Below are 15,677 nucleotides of genomic sequence, written 5' to 3' on the forward strand. Positions count from 1 at the left end.
AAACTTAAGCCTGATAATATGCTGAGGGGAAATAAGCACTCTTGTTGGTGAGAGTATTAATTGGCATAGCCTCTTTTGTTAAAATTGCAATACGCATGTCACTTAACCCAGTAATCCCACTTCTGGGAATCAATGCTACAAAAACACTGACAAGTATACAAAGATACATTAAAGAGTGTTCACTGGGCCAGGTGCAGTGGCTTTATGCCTGTAATCCCAGCACTTGGGGAGGTGGAGGCGAGAGGATCGTTTGACCCCAGGAATTCAAGGCCAGCCTGATAAACACAGCAAGTCCCTGTCTTTCTTTTTATTATTATTATGAAAAAAAAAAAAGTTCACTGTACCAGTTGTTCACAAAAACGAACTAACATGTCCATTAACAGGGAGCCATTTAAATTAATCAAGTTCATCTACACAATGTAATACCATGCAACTATTAAAAAGCACCTGGTAATCCAATGCACACTGAGACAGAATAATGCTATTAAAAACACCAAGGAGTGGAACACTGTGTTGCCTATGACACCATTTTTATTCAACATTTAAACAAATTTGTAACAGCAATTGCATGAGTAGTGAGAATGGGGTTTATGAGACTTTTCACTTCTATGTGCTTCTATTTTTGTTATGCTTCTATATATACATCCATTTATTATGGAGTATTACTTTCGAAAAACACAAATGGGCCAGTATTATTTGGTGTTGCAAAGTGAGCATATGACTTCTGATATCAACCTTTGCATATTACTTCTCATTTTAGGGAAATTATAGACATCCCTTATTCACTAACTTAAAACTCAGCATTTCAAACATACAGAATTGATGGGGAAAAAAAAAAGAAAAAGAAAGAAATAAAAAAGAAAGAAAAGACAACAAGCTTCAGATGACAGTGACTCACACCAAATTATTTACACTGTAAAGCCTGTTAAATAGTGACATCTTCTGGAGATACTTGGTATTACAGTCTGACTCCAGTTGATCTCTTTTTACAGAAACAAGAGAAATAAAGGAAAAAATACTCAAGAACTGAAAAGTATGGAGTTATGGAAAAATTGCTGTGATCCAAAGGCTATGGTGATAGGACAAGAAACAAGAGAACTCCAAGCAGTAAGACACTGCTGTTCTATTAGCATCCAAACCTTCATATTCTTGTTTGCCCCAAGGCTTTTTTAAAAAATAGAGACAGGATCTCACTATTTTGCCCAGGCTGGTCTTAAACACCTGGACTCAAGTGATCCTCCCGCCTCAGCCTCCTAAAATGCTGAGATTACAGGCTTGAGTCATCATACCTAGCTATTTATTTTTTCTTAACTCTCTCGCCTGGCCTATAGCCACTATGGAAGCTAATAAAGAATATTAATTTAAGAGTAATGGTATAGTTCACTACATTGGAATACAGGTATAAGTGCCTACATTGTATATGGATGGCATACATGGATCAATTACACCACCTGGGTGGCCAAAGGAACTGCGCGAACCTTCCTCCTTGGCTGTCTGGAACAAGCTTCCCACTAGATCCCTTCACTGAGTGCCTCCTTCATCTTTAATTATGGTTAAGTCTAGGATAACAGGATTGGCAAAGGTGAGGGGAAAGCTTCCTCCAGAGTTGCTCTACCCTCTCCTCTACCATCCTATCTCCTCACTCCTCTCAGCCAAGGAGTCCAATCTGTCCTGAACTCAAGAGTGTCACTGTCAACTACATAAAATTGCCAGAGAAGCTCTTTGGGACTGCAAACATATACCCTTAATGTCTTTATTTCTATTTTGTCTACCTCTTCAGTCTAGGTGAAAAAATAAGGATAATAGGGAAGAACTTTATTTATGCCTACTTGTCCACCCCTAGGAATTTTGAAAACCTCTAGGTAGCAGTAAGAACTGCAGCATGGTATAGGAAAAGAGAAGGAAAAGCTGTATAGAAGTGCATAATAAATGGGCTGGAAAAGAACTGCTTTGAACAAACAGGGAGGTTGAACTATAAGGAGAGAAAGCAGAGAGGCTAATCAACAAGGCTGGGTTCCCAAGAGGGCATGATGAGAATATTACCAAGGTAGGAAGTCCTGGCTCCATGTCCCCTTAGTGGCTTAGTACTATGCAGCTTGCTTTCTGCAGTGAACTTCAGACCTTTCTTTTAGGATCCTAGAATGGAATTTTTTTATTGGAAAACAGTCATCCTCTCAACATTCAGGCAGGCCCCAAGTCTACCACACTCAATCACATTTTCTCTTCATATCATAATCTCTCAACCATCCTCTGTCCTTTGTTTTCTATACCCTGATCAAATGCCAACAAAAGTGAGAATGTTAGGATCATATATTTTTAGAGGTAGACTGTATCTCAGATTAAAAAAAATGGCAGACATTTCATTTTCCAAAATATGTATGCAGAAAAAATAAGTATGGAAGGATACATGCTCAGGTAGTAAGTTTATTTACTTGTATTTTATGAATTCTTTTAAATAAACACATTACTTAAAAAAAAAAAACTAAAAGTCTCTGTCAGTTAAAAAATGACATTGATGAAGCAGGGCCCTTACAGATCATCTAGTCCTACACTATCCCATACGGTAGCCACATGTGGCAATATAAATTACTTAAAAATTCAGTTCCTGTGTTGCACAAGATGTGTCAAGTGCTCAAAAGCCACATGTCACTAGTGGCTCTGTACCATACAGCAGAAGCATAAAAGATTTCCACCCTCAAAAAAGTTCTATTGAACAGCATTGCTCTAATTAAATAAAAAATACCATTTAGCACAACACAGTAATAGAAAAGATTGAAGAGGTAGTGCTGATACTTAAAAACCTAGTATTTTCAGCTAGGCATGGTGGCTCCTGCCTGTAATCCTAGCACTTTGGGAGGCTGAGGTGGGAGGATCACTTAAGCCCAGGAGTTCTAGACCAGCCTGGGCAACAGGGTGAAACCCTGTCTCTACAAAAAATACAAAAAATTAGCTGGGCGTGGTGGCATGCGCCTGTAGTCCCAGCTACTTGGGAGGCTGAGGTGGGAGATCACCTGAGCCTGGGAGGTCAAGACTGCAATGAGGTGAGACTGCACCACTACACTCCAGCCTGGGTGACAGAGTGAGACCCTGTCTCAAAAACAAACAAACAAAAAACAAACAAACATCACCTGGTATTTTTAAGTACACTATTTTCAAACATTCAGAAGTTATTTCATCCTATCTTCATGGTTTCCATTCTATGCCTGGTTTGGGATTAGGATCTGATAAAATAAATGTGTGCAACAGAACTACTTCTCATGGCTGTATAACAGATAATCAATATGTATCTGCTGAATAAATTATTCAATTTTCTTAATTTTTTTTCACAAAATTGTGGTTTCAAGGGACCAGACTTGAATACTACACCTTCATGTTCTAAGAATCAGGGGACTTATATAAAACCTCAGTTGCCTGATAAGGACTATATCAAAGTGAAAAGCCATGGGAAAGAACTAGAAAGTACACTTTTGAACCTAGATCTGTAGTTTCCTTATGCCACAGATAATACACATTCCCATTCCTGCCAAATTTTGTATCTCACCCCTGTCTATGGTCTCAATTCAATAAATAGGAGAAGGGCATGAATTTGCTTTGGTTGGTAGGTAGGCAGGTAGGCAGGCAGGCAGGCAGGCAGGCAGGCAGGCAGGCAGGCAGACAGACAGATAGAGAGAGACAGAGACAAAGATGGAGACAGATGGAAATAGAGACAGATTTGCAGAAGATAAGTTCTAGGTAAATTAGTGTCAACATCAAAGTGGTATACCTACATCTAACTATTCTGGAGAGAAAAGTATACCTCAAAGAAATTGACTAAATACATATAGAGAAAAAGTTTAAGCTGAAAGCTACTGCCCTCTTATATGAGACACTTTAAGAAACTACTTGGGGGGCAAGTGAGAAAATGGGGAGATGTAGCTCAGAGGATACAAAGTAGCAGATATGTAGGACAAACAAGTCTAGAAATATAATACACAACATGAGGTATATAGGTAATAAAATTGTGTTGTATTTGGGATTCACGCTAAATGAGATTTTAAGCTCCTCTTGCCACCAAAAAAAAAAAAAAAAAGGGTAACTATGTGAATTGAGGGATATGTTAATTTGCTTCACTGCAGTAATCTTTTAACCATCTGTATGTATCCCATAACATCATGTTGTATATGTTAAATATACAGACTACAATTTAAAATAAAAAACTACTCCAAAATTTTCTGCATTTTTAATATGCTCACTCAAAGACAGTATTAATTTGCATCTTTGATGTTAAACAGATAGCCTAATCAAGTCACTATCAAGATCAAGACTAAAGCTACAGCTTTTCTCTTTTGATGCTTTTGAGATACACGTGTGTGTGTGTGTGTATTTTAAGTTATCGTTTTGGCCAGGTGCAACGGCTGACATCTGTAACCTCAGCACTTTGGGAGACCAAGGCAGAAGGATTGCTTGAGATCAGGAATTTGAGACCAGCATAGCAAGACCCTATCTCTACAAATTAAAAAAAAAAAAATTAGTCAGGGCTAATGGCATGTGCTTGTAGTCCCAGATACTTGGGAGGCTGAGGCAGAGGATCCCTTGATCCCAGGAGTTCAAAGCTGCAATGAGCTACGACTGTGCCACTGCATTCCAGTCTGGGCAACAGAGCAAGACCTTGTCTCAAAAAAAAATTTCTAATTAAAGATAAAGAGTTATAGTTTTATGAACCTTGACTGCAACTGAGGGAAAAAATCCCATAATTGGCAAAATGAATTCTGTCTGCTTACAAAACTTCTGACTAATAGAGAATGAATAATAGGAAGCCCATATTAGAGGATCCACATCAGTTAAAAAGTTTTTCCAGATAAGAGTGACTCTGAGTTCTACAGAGTTAAAAGATTGGGTTCAAATCAAAGACTTGTATGATCTTGAGTAAGTTACTTAATCCCTCTGTGACTCACTGTTCTCAAATGTAAATGGAGATAATTTGTAACTCAAAAAAAAAATAAAAATGAAAAAGTTTTCTCTAAGATTGCAAATCCTAAGGATAATTTCATTTTAATATCAGTCATTTAGTCTGAATACACCATAATGCAGACTAATTTTCCCTCTGCTTAAGGTCCACACAAAAACACTTCCAATAAAATTTACTTGTGTATCAAGTTTTCCTCCTGAGGCTTCATTGTTTCTTTGGTAAAATAAATAAATAAATAAAAATTTAAAAACCACTAGACTGGGTACAGTGGCCCATGCCTGTAATCTCACTTAAGGAAGCCAAGGCAGTTGGATTGTTTGAGCCCAGGAGTTTGAGATCAACCTGGGCAACATGGCAAAACCCTGTTTCTACAAAAAAAATACAAAAATTAATCAGGTGTGGTGGCACACACCTGTGGTCCCCGCTACTCGAGAGTGAGATGGGAAGACTGCTTGAGCCCAAGCACAGGTTGCAGTGAACCAAGATGGCACCACTGCACCCCAGCCTGGGTGACAGAGCAAGATCCTGTCTCAAAAAAACAAAAACAAAAACAAAAACAAAAACAAAAAATCACTGACCAGGCACGGTGGCTCACGTCTGTAATCCCAGCACTTTGGGAGGCTGAGGCAGGTGGATCACCTGAGGTCAGGAGTTCTAGACCAGTCTGGCCAACATGGTGAAATCCCGTCTCAACTAAAAATACAAAAATTAGCCGGGAATGGTGGCAGGCTCCTGTAATCCCAGCTACTTGGGGGGCCAAGGCAGGAGAATAGCTTGAACCTGGGAGGCAGAGGTTGCAGTGAGCTGAGATCATGCCATCGCACTCCAGCCTGGGGGTCAAGAGCGAGACTTCGTCTCAAAAAACAAAAAAAAATCACTATAAAATTGAAATAAATTCACAACAAAGGAAATACATTTGCATACTTAACCTTCTTTTTATTTATTTACTTATTTTTAATATTTTGAGATGGTATCTCGCTACGTTGCCTAGGTTGGTCTTGAACTCCTGGGTTCAAGCCATCCTCCCGTCTTGACTTCCCAAAGTACTGGGATTACAGGTGTGAGCCACCATGCCCAGCCCATATTTAACTTTCACTTTCTGAATATCACAGGACAGAAAAGGTCATCAGATATATAGTACTATATCTCATTGCTCTAAGATGCACATTCACACTTTATTAATAATAGCTCTAACTTGATGTATTACAATTGATGACAATTTACAATTATAACTGGTAGTGTTTCTTTCTTGGCAGTACGAAAAATAGTGTTAAGCCTTAAAATCAGCAGCATCTTTAATTTAATGAAATAGGTATTTGGAATCCCCAGGCAATTTCCCATCTAGGCACTAGGTAAATAAAATCCTACCTAGCTACTTGGATTAAGAGTACGCATGTGTGTGTGTACACAGAGAATTCTTTAGAATATTCTAAATAAAAAGTGGCAGTGATATTTGGAATGACTGAACTCCTTTATAATTTTCTGCAGTTGTGTTTTCTTTCTTATTTTTTTAAGACAGGGTCTCCCTCTGTCTCAAACTCCTGCAGTCTCAAACTCCTGGGCTCAAGGGATGCTCCAGCCTCTACCTCCCAAAAAGCTGGGACTACAGGTACATGCCACCATGTGCAACCAATTCTTTATGTGTAGAGATGAGGTCTCATTATGTTGCCTAGGCTGGTCTCAAACTCTTGGCCTCGAGTGACGCTCCCACCTCGATCTCCCAAAGCACTGGAATTACGTGTGCCACTGTACCCAGCCGTATGTTTTCTAATAAGCATGTTTTCTTTAATAAGAAAAATGGAGTTTTTATTTCCAAAAAAAAAAAAAATAGATGGATGTGTTTATATCATAATGCTTCTTTATACAGTCTGGAAACATTTAATAGTTCATAGAATATTTCTTTAGGATTTAGTATGGATCAGCCAGATTTTAACTCACTATTTCAAACTGGTCAAGATCAGCATGTAAAAATCATACTAACATCAATGTTATTGATGCTGCAAACAATTTAAAATTTCCATTTTACAGTTTTACCAAATTAAACTGCCTAATGTTTTATATGCATATATGAATATCTTACATGACAAGCTGCTGAATTACTAAACAGGGTAGAAATGTTACTTCAAACTGGGCATGGTGACTCAAGCCTGTAATCCCAGCACTTCTAGAGGCTGAGGTGGGAAGACTGCTTAAGCCCAGGAGTTTGGGATCTGTCTGGGCAACATAGTAAGACCCAATCTCTACAAACATAAAAAAAATTAGCCAGTCATGGTGGTGCACACCTGTAGTCCCAGCTACTCGGGAGGCTAAGGTGGGAAAATCACTTGAGCCCAGAAGGTCAAGGCCACAGTGAGCTGTGATCTTGCTACTGCATTCCAGCCTGGGTGACAGAATGAGACTTTGTCTTTAAAAAAAAAAAAAGTTACTTCAAACCAACAGATATTTTTATTTTTATTATTTGTAGAGATCGCATGTCACTGTGTTGCCCAGGCTGGTCTCAAACCCCTGGCCTCCTGTAATTCTGCTGCCTTGGCCTTCCAAAGCACTGAGATTACAGGCATGAGCCATCACCAAATCAAGATATGTTATCAGAAGAACTTTCTCAATTTCTACTGTTTAACAGTATATCTTCCTTGCATAGCCTTATAAATATACTAAAAAGCTTGGAATTATACCATTAAAACATGTGATTATTGTATTATATAAAATATACCCCAGTAAAGCCTTTTTAAAAAAATTAACATGTCAGCTGGGCTCGGTGGCTCACCCCTATAATCCCAGCACTTTGGGAGGCCGAGGTGGGTGGATCACCTGAGGTCAGGGGTTCGAGACCAGCCTGACCAACAAGGTGAAACTCCGTCTCTACTAAAAATACAAAAATTAGCCGGGCATGGTGGCAGGCACCTGTAGTCCCACCTACTCAGGAGGTTGAGACAGGAGAATCGCTTGAACCCAGGAGGCAGAGGTTGCAGTGAGCTACGATCATGCCACTGCACTCCAGTGTGGGTAACGGAGCGAGACTCCATCTCAAATAAATAAATAAATAAAATAAAATAAAATAAAATAAAATAAAATAAAATGCCGGGCATGGTGGCTCACACCTGTAATCCCAGCACTTTGGGAGGCCAAGGAGGGTGGATCACGAGGTCAGGAGATCAAGACCATCCTGGCTAACACAGTGAAACCCCGTCTCTACTAAAAATACAAAAAATTAGCCGGGCGTGGTGGCGGGCGCCTGTAGTCCCAGCTACGTGGCAGTCTGAGGCAGGAGAACAGCGTGAAACCAGGAGGCAGAGCTTGCAGTGAGCCGAGATCATGCCACTTCACTCCCGCCTGGGTGACGGAGCAAGACTCCATCTCAAAAAATAAAATAAAATAAATTAATTAATTAATTAAATATGTAAATAAATACTAAAAAAAGTATATCTACATAGAATTTCACATAAAATAAATTGTTTTCTATGTGAAAATTAACCTAAAAATATGCTTTGCTTATGTTTAAGATGTCATGCTTTTTATCAATTGAGGAGTTCAGCTTAATAATCCTCTAAGATCTAAAACAGGAAAAAAAGTAAAAGTAGAAAATGGAAATAAAATGTCAAAGTGCTTCTACCACTCAAAATTGCTCTTATAACTATAAAATGATTTTTAAAAGAAAATATTAAAGTTAAACTCCCCTAATTTTTTTGCTCGTTTTTGCTTATCTAAAATAACATTCTACACAAATCCCCAAAGATTAGTCATAACGTAACAAGACTGATTAAGACTGATGGGGATGGGGAAGGAGGCTATAGAAGACCAAAAAGATAAATCATACCATGAACTCTAAGTACACACTTTGACTCTAAGCAGCAATGTATTAAAGGCTGGCCAGTTATACTTCCAGCAACTATACTGACTAGAATGAAGTCCTAGTGTAAACCATCAATTAACCAATCAATCAATAACTTCTGTTAAGTAAAAGTCTAAATTTTGTGTTTAAACAAGTCTTTAATTCAAGCAAGACTTTAACAAGTTAAAAGGAGCTTATGGGTAGGAAGTAATGTTATGATGTATGGGCATAAAGGGTTTTAATGGGATAGGGAAAATGTCTATAATAATACTTAAATGGCTGCCCAATCACCTACAGGACTGATGTAAACATGGAAAAGGTCAAAAACTTGGGTCACTCAAACAGATATTAATGGAGAGGATGAGGTTGAAGGTTAAATGTAGATAAGTGGTCTTACTCTCAATAAAAATGTGAACATAAGGCGAGTTTCTACAAAGATGGACAAGACTCATTCATGAAACAGCAAAAGCTGGACATTTGTTCTAATCTTTGAAGAGTATGAAAAATTCCTATTTTAAAGGAAAATAGTAACTCACAGGAAATACCAACCCAACATAAAATCAGAAACAATAGTCTAAAGTAATAAAAATCAAACATCTGCACTATCAAATTATGAATGAAATTCACTCGTAAAGATCACACTGATTTTGTTTCATCCACAGTGTCAAGTTGTGATGTATTTCAACTGTGTGACACAGGCAGAGTGACTGTGGATCAAAAGTGGTTTCTGGTATACCCATACTCTCTCGGGTATACCTGCGCTCCCCTTTCTTAAGTGTGTTTAAAAAAAAAAAAGCGGTTTCTTCAATTTGCCAATGCTCTAGCTCTCCATGTGCTTTCTAGGAAACAAGTGTTGACCCACCTTATTTGTCAAACCTAGCTCCAAAGGACTTTTGACTCCCCCCAAACCAATGTAGCTCAAGAGATGATATCTGCCACTAGTGAGTATGTATAGTGAAAACAGCATCCCAAGTCCCAACAGCAATTCCTGAAAGAAGTTTATTAAAAAAACACACACATACCTGTAAAATAAGTACATATCCTCCAAGGTGACTAATTTAAAAAAGACAGTATTGGCTTTGATGTAAACTACTAGTGAATGTTAGAAAAATCTCACTGTAACCAAGTGAAATGAATGCCAGTATAGTTTGCAGAGATTCAAAGAAAATATAAGAAAACCTACTGTTGCCATTAAAAAGAATCATATATTAAATATACTCACACAATAGCTCTTCAGTCTGATAAAATCTACAGTCATAGGAATGGATCTATCACTATTTCTATTCAGTGCTTTGATGTAATCCAGCAGGTCAGCAAAGAATTTATAGCCCCCCTTGAGCACACAGAGGGCTACAATGTGATGGCCTCCCATCTCCTTCATCACATCTCGAGCAAGACGTTCAGTCCTACAGAAATAAAATCGGGAATTTAATAGAAAGTTTCATACATTAAACTTTATAACAAACACCTCTTAGTCATTAAACTTCCACACCAGCCTGGAAATTAGCCAGGCATGGTAGCATGTACTTGCAGTCCCAGCTACTCGAGAGGTGAGGTGGGAAAATCACTTTATTGCAGGATGTTGAGGCTGGAGTGAACTGTGATTGTGCCACTGCATTCTAGCCTGGACAACAAAGCAAGACCTTGTCTCAAAAAAATGCATTAAAAAATTTTTAAAAATCTTCCAAGTAACACATCCTTTGCCCCCATGTTTCATAAGGTAAAAAATTTGATACCTTCAAAAAAAACCAAGCATACCACTATCATAATTTTTTTTTAATGCAAATAAAAACAAGATATCATTTTCACCCATTAGACTGGCAGGTTCTGATTAAATGAAATTTATTGGATAATATACAATATTAAAAGAGACTATAGAAACCGGGCCAGTGGCTCACGCCTATAATCCCAGCACTTTGGGAGGCTGAGGTGGGCCAGATCACTTGAACCCAGGAGTTCAAGACCAGCCTGGGTAACAAGGCGAACCCTATTTCTACAAAATAAAAATAGTAGCTGGCAGTGGTGGTGCACACCTATAGTCCCAGCTACTCAGGAGGCTGAGGTGGGAGGATTGCTTGAACCCAGGAGGTTGGGACTGCAGTGAGCTGTGATCATTCTGCTACACTCCAGCCTGGGCAACAGAGACCCTGTCTTTAAAAAAAAAAAAAAAAAAAAGAGACAAATTGTGAGGAAAAAGGCATTCTCATATAACATCAGGAGTATAAAATGATTCAGTTTCTTAGAGGATAATTTGGCAATACCGAAATATTCAATAAACTCTTTCCCCCTGACCAGAATTTCCACTTGAATAAAGCTGAACAAATACCAAACATGTAAAAGAATGTTTCTTCTAGTACAGTTTGTAAGAACAAGATAGTATCTATCAATAGTGAACTGGTTAAATCAGTTATGGTAACTCCATAAGATGGAATGCTATGCAACCTTTAAAATATATTAGATAGCTCTAAATGCACTAATATTAAAAGTGTCCAATAACATTTAAAACTATACTCATATGTTAAAATATAAACGTATATATGCATAGTTAGAATATTTTGTAACACAAATATTTTGATACTATAATTTTAAAATAAAAACACAGAATAGCCAGACATACAAGGCAAGCATTCAATACCAGGTAAGGTTTTTCACTGTAATTGACTTAACGGAAAATTTTCAAGCTAGATGTGCATAATAATAAAAATCTGACCTTCCCTTCATGTGATTCAGCCCCAGCCCATTATCCTGTTTAGAACTGAGAAATGCAAGACTCTGGCTAGAGTTCCTTCTTCCATCTCCCTTCAATGTTTACTTTGTTCTGGTCCCTACAGAGTCCCACTATACCACAACTGATACTAAGTAACTAGTAAGGCCCTCCTCTCTTTTTTTAATAAAGAAGATTTTAACAATAGAAAGCATCTATTATTTAATAAGTTGGCCTAGTTTATGTTCAAATAGCAAGTACTCAGTTGCTGACATTTGAAATTAACATAAGAAAAAGTAAAAAACCTCATTTTAAGATCTTACTTACCTGTCCATAATTAGTCCATGAGGAATAAACACCCTTTCCAAATCCTCAGCATAATGATTAGGTATGCAAAATAAATCAAGGTCATAACCTGGTTCATCATCACTAATCTGAAAAAGAAATATAGCTGTTTCAATGAGAGCATTATGGGATACAAACATTTGATTGGATTTAGATGTTAAAAAATAACCTTGGTCTATCAGAGAAATTTGAGTATAAGATGATATTAGTAACTGTTAACTTTGTAGCTATGATAATGAATTATATAAGAAAACAACAGGCCAGGCGCGTTGGTTCACAGCTGTAATCCCAGCACTTTGGGAGGCTGAGGCAGGCAGACTGCCTGAGCTCAGGAGTTCGAGACCAGCCTTGGCAACATGGCAAAATTCCATCTTTACTAAAAATACAAAAAACTTAGCCAGGTGTGGTGACACATGCCTATAGTATCAGCTACTTGGGGGGCTGAGGCAGAAGAATCGCTTGAACCTGGGAGATGAAGGTTGCAGTGAGCCAAGAATAATGCACCACTTCACTCCAGCCTGGGAAACAGAGCAAGACTCATCTCAAAAACAAACAAACAAACACAAAAAACAGGCCAGCCGCAGTGGTTCAAGTCTGTAATCCCAGCACTTTGGGAGGCCGAGGCGGGCAGATCACCTGAGGTCAGGAGTTTGAGACCAGCCTGGCCAACATGGTGAACACCCCCGTCTCTACTAAAAATACAAAAATTAGCCGGGCATGGTGGCAGGCGCCTGTAATCTCAGCTACTTGGGAGGCTGAGGCAGGAGAATTGCTTGAACCCGGGAGGCAGAGGTTGCAGTGAGCTGAGATCACGCCATTGCACTCCAGCCTGGGGGACAAGAGTGAGATTTCGTCTCAAAAAAAAAAAAAAAGAAAAAAATCAAAAACCCACCACTTAACTATATGTCTTAGTCATCTTAGTCAAGAATATAGAAGTCAAGTGATATGATATGGAATTTCCTTTAGGTCACAAAGAGAAAAAGAAAAATTTTAAAGAGCTAAGACAAATGCAGCAAAATCTTAATATTTAATAATATTCTAAACATGGGTGATGATATATCGGTATTCATTACACTATTCTCTCCACTTTTGAGTATGTTTGAAAATTTAGTAAAACAAATTTTAATACACTGCAGTCTAACAAGATAAAATATCACACAGAACAGGAAAAACTGGCATGGTGTGGTGGCTCACACTTGTAATCCCAGTGCTTTGGATGGCTGAGACTGGAGAGTTGCTTGAGGCCAGGAGTTCGAGACCGACATGGGGAATGTAGCAAGACTCCATCCCTACAAAAAACTTTTTAAAAATTTGCCAGGCACGGTGGTGCACACCTGTAGTCCCAGCTACTCAGGAGGCTGAGGCAGAAGGAATCACTTGAGCCCAGGAGTTTGAGAATGCAGTGAGCTATGATCACCCCACTGCACTCCAGCGTGGGCAACAAAGACCCTATCTCAAAAAACAAAACAAAACAAAACAAAACAAGAAAAACTGCTGGCTGATGCAGTAGCTCATGCCTGTAATCCCAGTATTTTGGGAGACCCAGGTAGGTGGATCATCTGAGGTCAGGAGTTAGAGACCAGCCTGGCCAACGTGGTGAAACCCCATCTCTACTAAAAATACAAAAACTAGCCAGGCATGTGGCACGCACCTGGGGAGGCTGAAGCAGGAGGATCACCTGAGCCCAGGAGGTGGAGGGTGCAGTGAGCTGAGATCACACCACTGCACTCCAGCCTGGGTGACACAGCAATACCCTACCTGGAAAAAGAAAAGAAAAACTGCTGTCCCCCCTACCCCAATCCCAAATCCAAACAGCCTCTCTCATCTCACAGTAGGGGGGTAAAATCACCCAAAAAAGCTAAGTGATCATTTGAAAACCCAAACTCTTAGAAATCTAAGATTGTTACAGTCAACTAATGAAGTACCATCATAAAATTGTTTAAGTAGAACCACATATTGGTTGTCTTGGTATGTCTAGCCCCTGGCATATAAAATATTTAGTAACACTGATATGGTACCTGTGATGTGAAAATGTACTATGATTACAGCTTTATAAATACTATATATGTACTTATATACAGAAAAAAATACAACAAAATCATAGAAGCAATTATCTTTGAAAGAAGAGTTACAGCAATTTTATTTACTTCTTTATTACTTTGCTATATATTCTAAATTTTCTTCAATGAATATATACTACTTTTAAAAAAATTCAATGGTCTTTCTTATAAATTATCTTTGGCAGCATGTATTTTTATATATAGATATAAAATGTATGGGAAATTTTTAACGGATACATTAAATTAAAGCAAAATATACAAACAAAAAATCAGAATACAAAGATAAAAAGATTGGGAAGGGAGGGAGGGAAAAAGGAGGAAGGGTGGGTAGGTATAGAGAAATACACCAAATAATGGTAAGAAGTGGGGTCTTGACACTTTCTACACTTTTTAAAAATTCTTTAATTAAAAAAATCTTTTTTTTTTTTTTTTTTTTTTTTTTTTTTTAAGAGACGAAGTCTCCCTATGTTGCCCAGGCTGGTCTCGAATTCCTGGGATCAAGCGATCCTCCTGCCCCAGCCTCCCAAGGTGTTTGGATTACAGGTGTGAGCCACCACGCCTGGTCACTTTCTACACTTTAATATTTGTGGTTTTTTTTTCATTTTCAATGTCATTTTTATTAATTTATAATGCCCATTCACCATTATATTCAGTCTATTTGAAGAAATAAACCAGAACGAATGAAATACTCTAGCTCACGTGATACTCAATACTAAATTACCTTTCAAATCACATTCAAGAAGCTGATGATATAAGCTTTGGCAATTTCCAAGAAATACTGGTCAAACCATAATTAAATCTCAACATACCAGTTAGTACCTATTGAGCATCTCCTTTTACAACCTAAGCATTGTATTAGGTGCTTAAGTACAAGCAGCTTGACTTTTAATACATTTAAAAATACATATTTAAGACTTAAAATCTTATTTATGGAATTCAGTTATATTTTGAGGTTTCCAGTGCTGAGAAATCTGAGGTTTGTGTTGTCTCTCTTTCAGTCCCCAAAGCTCAGTTCTGAGTTCTCAGACTTTGGTGGAACTTCATGTATTGTCAGGTTGGCCCATAATACCTGTGGGACAACTTCAGCCCCTGTGCACATGGCCAGGAGGCTGGCTTCAAACATTTTTAGGTAGGTGGACCAGGACATGCCCCTGGTCATGGCCAGGTGGGGGCGTAGTGCTACACAGCGGGCAGAAGTCAATATTGATTTGTTTTTAAACAAACATGTACTACTTTCATAAGCAGAAAAAATTTCTATTCTTGGGGGAAAAGATTATGCCAGATCCTCTAGGATTAAATGCTGATGCATCTGCTAAACCTTCACATTATATCAGAACATATTTACTATAGAAAGAATGAAAATGGGACATTTGTGTGTCACCTATATGAACATTCCAAAAATATTTTACAACAAGTAAGTATTTTATAAATTTTATGAACTGGCCGGGCGCGGTGGCTCACGCCTGTAATCCCAGCACTTTGGGAGGCCGAGGTGGGCGGATCATGAGGGCAGGAGATCAAGACCATCTTGGCCAACACAGTGAAACCCCATCTCTACTAAAAATACAAAAAATTAGCCGGGCGTGGTGGCAGGCGCCTGTAGTCCCAGCTACTTGGGAGGTTGAGGCAGGAGAATGGCATGAACCTGGGAGGCGGAGCTTGCAGTGAGCCGAGATCGTGCCACTGCACTCCAGCCTGGGCGACAGAGCGAGACTCTGTCTCAAAAAATAATAAAATAAAATAAAATAAAATAAATTTTATGAACTGAAATTTAGTTCAAGTTTTGGG

General features: G+C 38.4%; 1 protein-coding gene across 1 annotated transcript in view; it reads right to left on the bottom strand.

Annotated features, from left to right (window-relative positions):
* Positions 1 to 15,677, bottom strand: part of HPRT1 (hypoxanthine phosphoribosyltransferase 1) — a 41,352-nt gene that overhangs the window by 16,114 nt on the left and 9,561 nt on the right. The window contains exons 2-3 of the mRNA XM_037989153.2: positions 11,812 to 11,918; positions 10,003 to 10,186 (exon numbers count right to left, since the gene is read on the bottom strand). Of these exons, the coding sequence (XP_037845081.1) occupies positions 10,003 to 10,186; positions 11,812 to 11,918 (291 nt within the window). The remainder of the gene's footprint in view (positions 1 to 10,002; positions 10,187 to 11,811; positions 11,919 to 15,677) is intronic.

This window comes from Chlorocebus sabaeus, chromosome X, assembly GCF_047675955.1.
Source record: "Chlorocebus sabaeus isolate Y175 chromosome X, mChlSab1.0.hap1, whole genome shotgun sequence".
In the NCBI taxonomy this organism is placed as follows: Eukaryota; Metazoa; Chordata; class Mammalia; order Primates; family Cercopithecidae; genus Chlorocebus; species Chlorocebus sabaeus.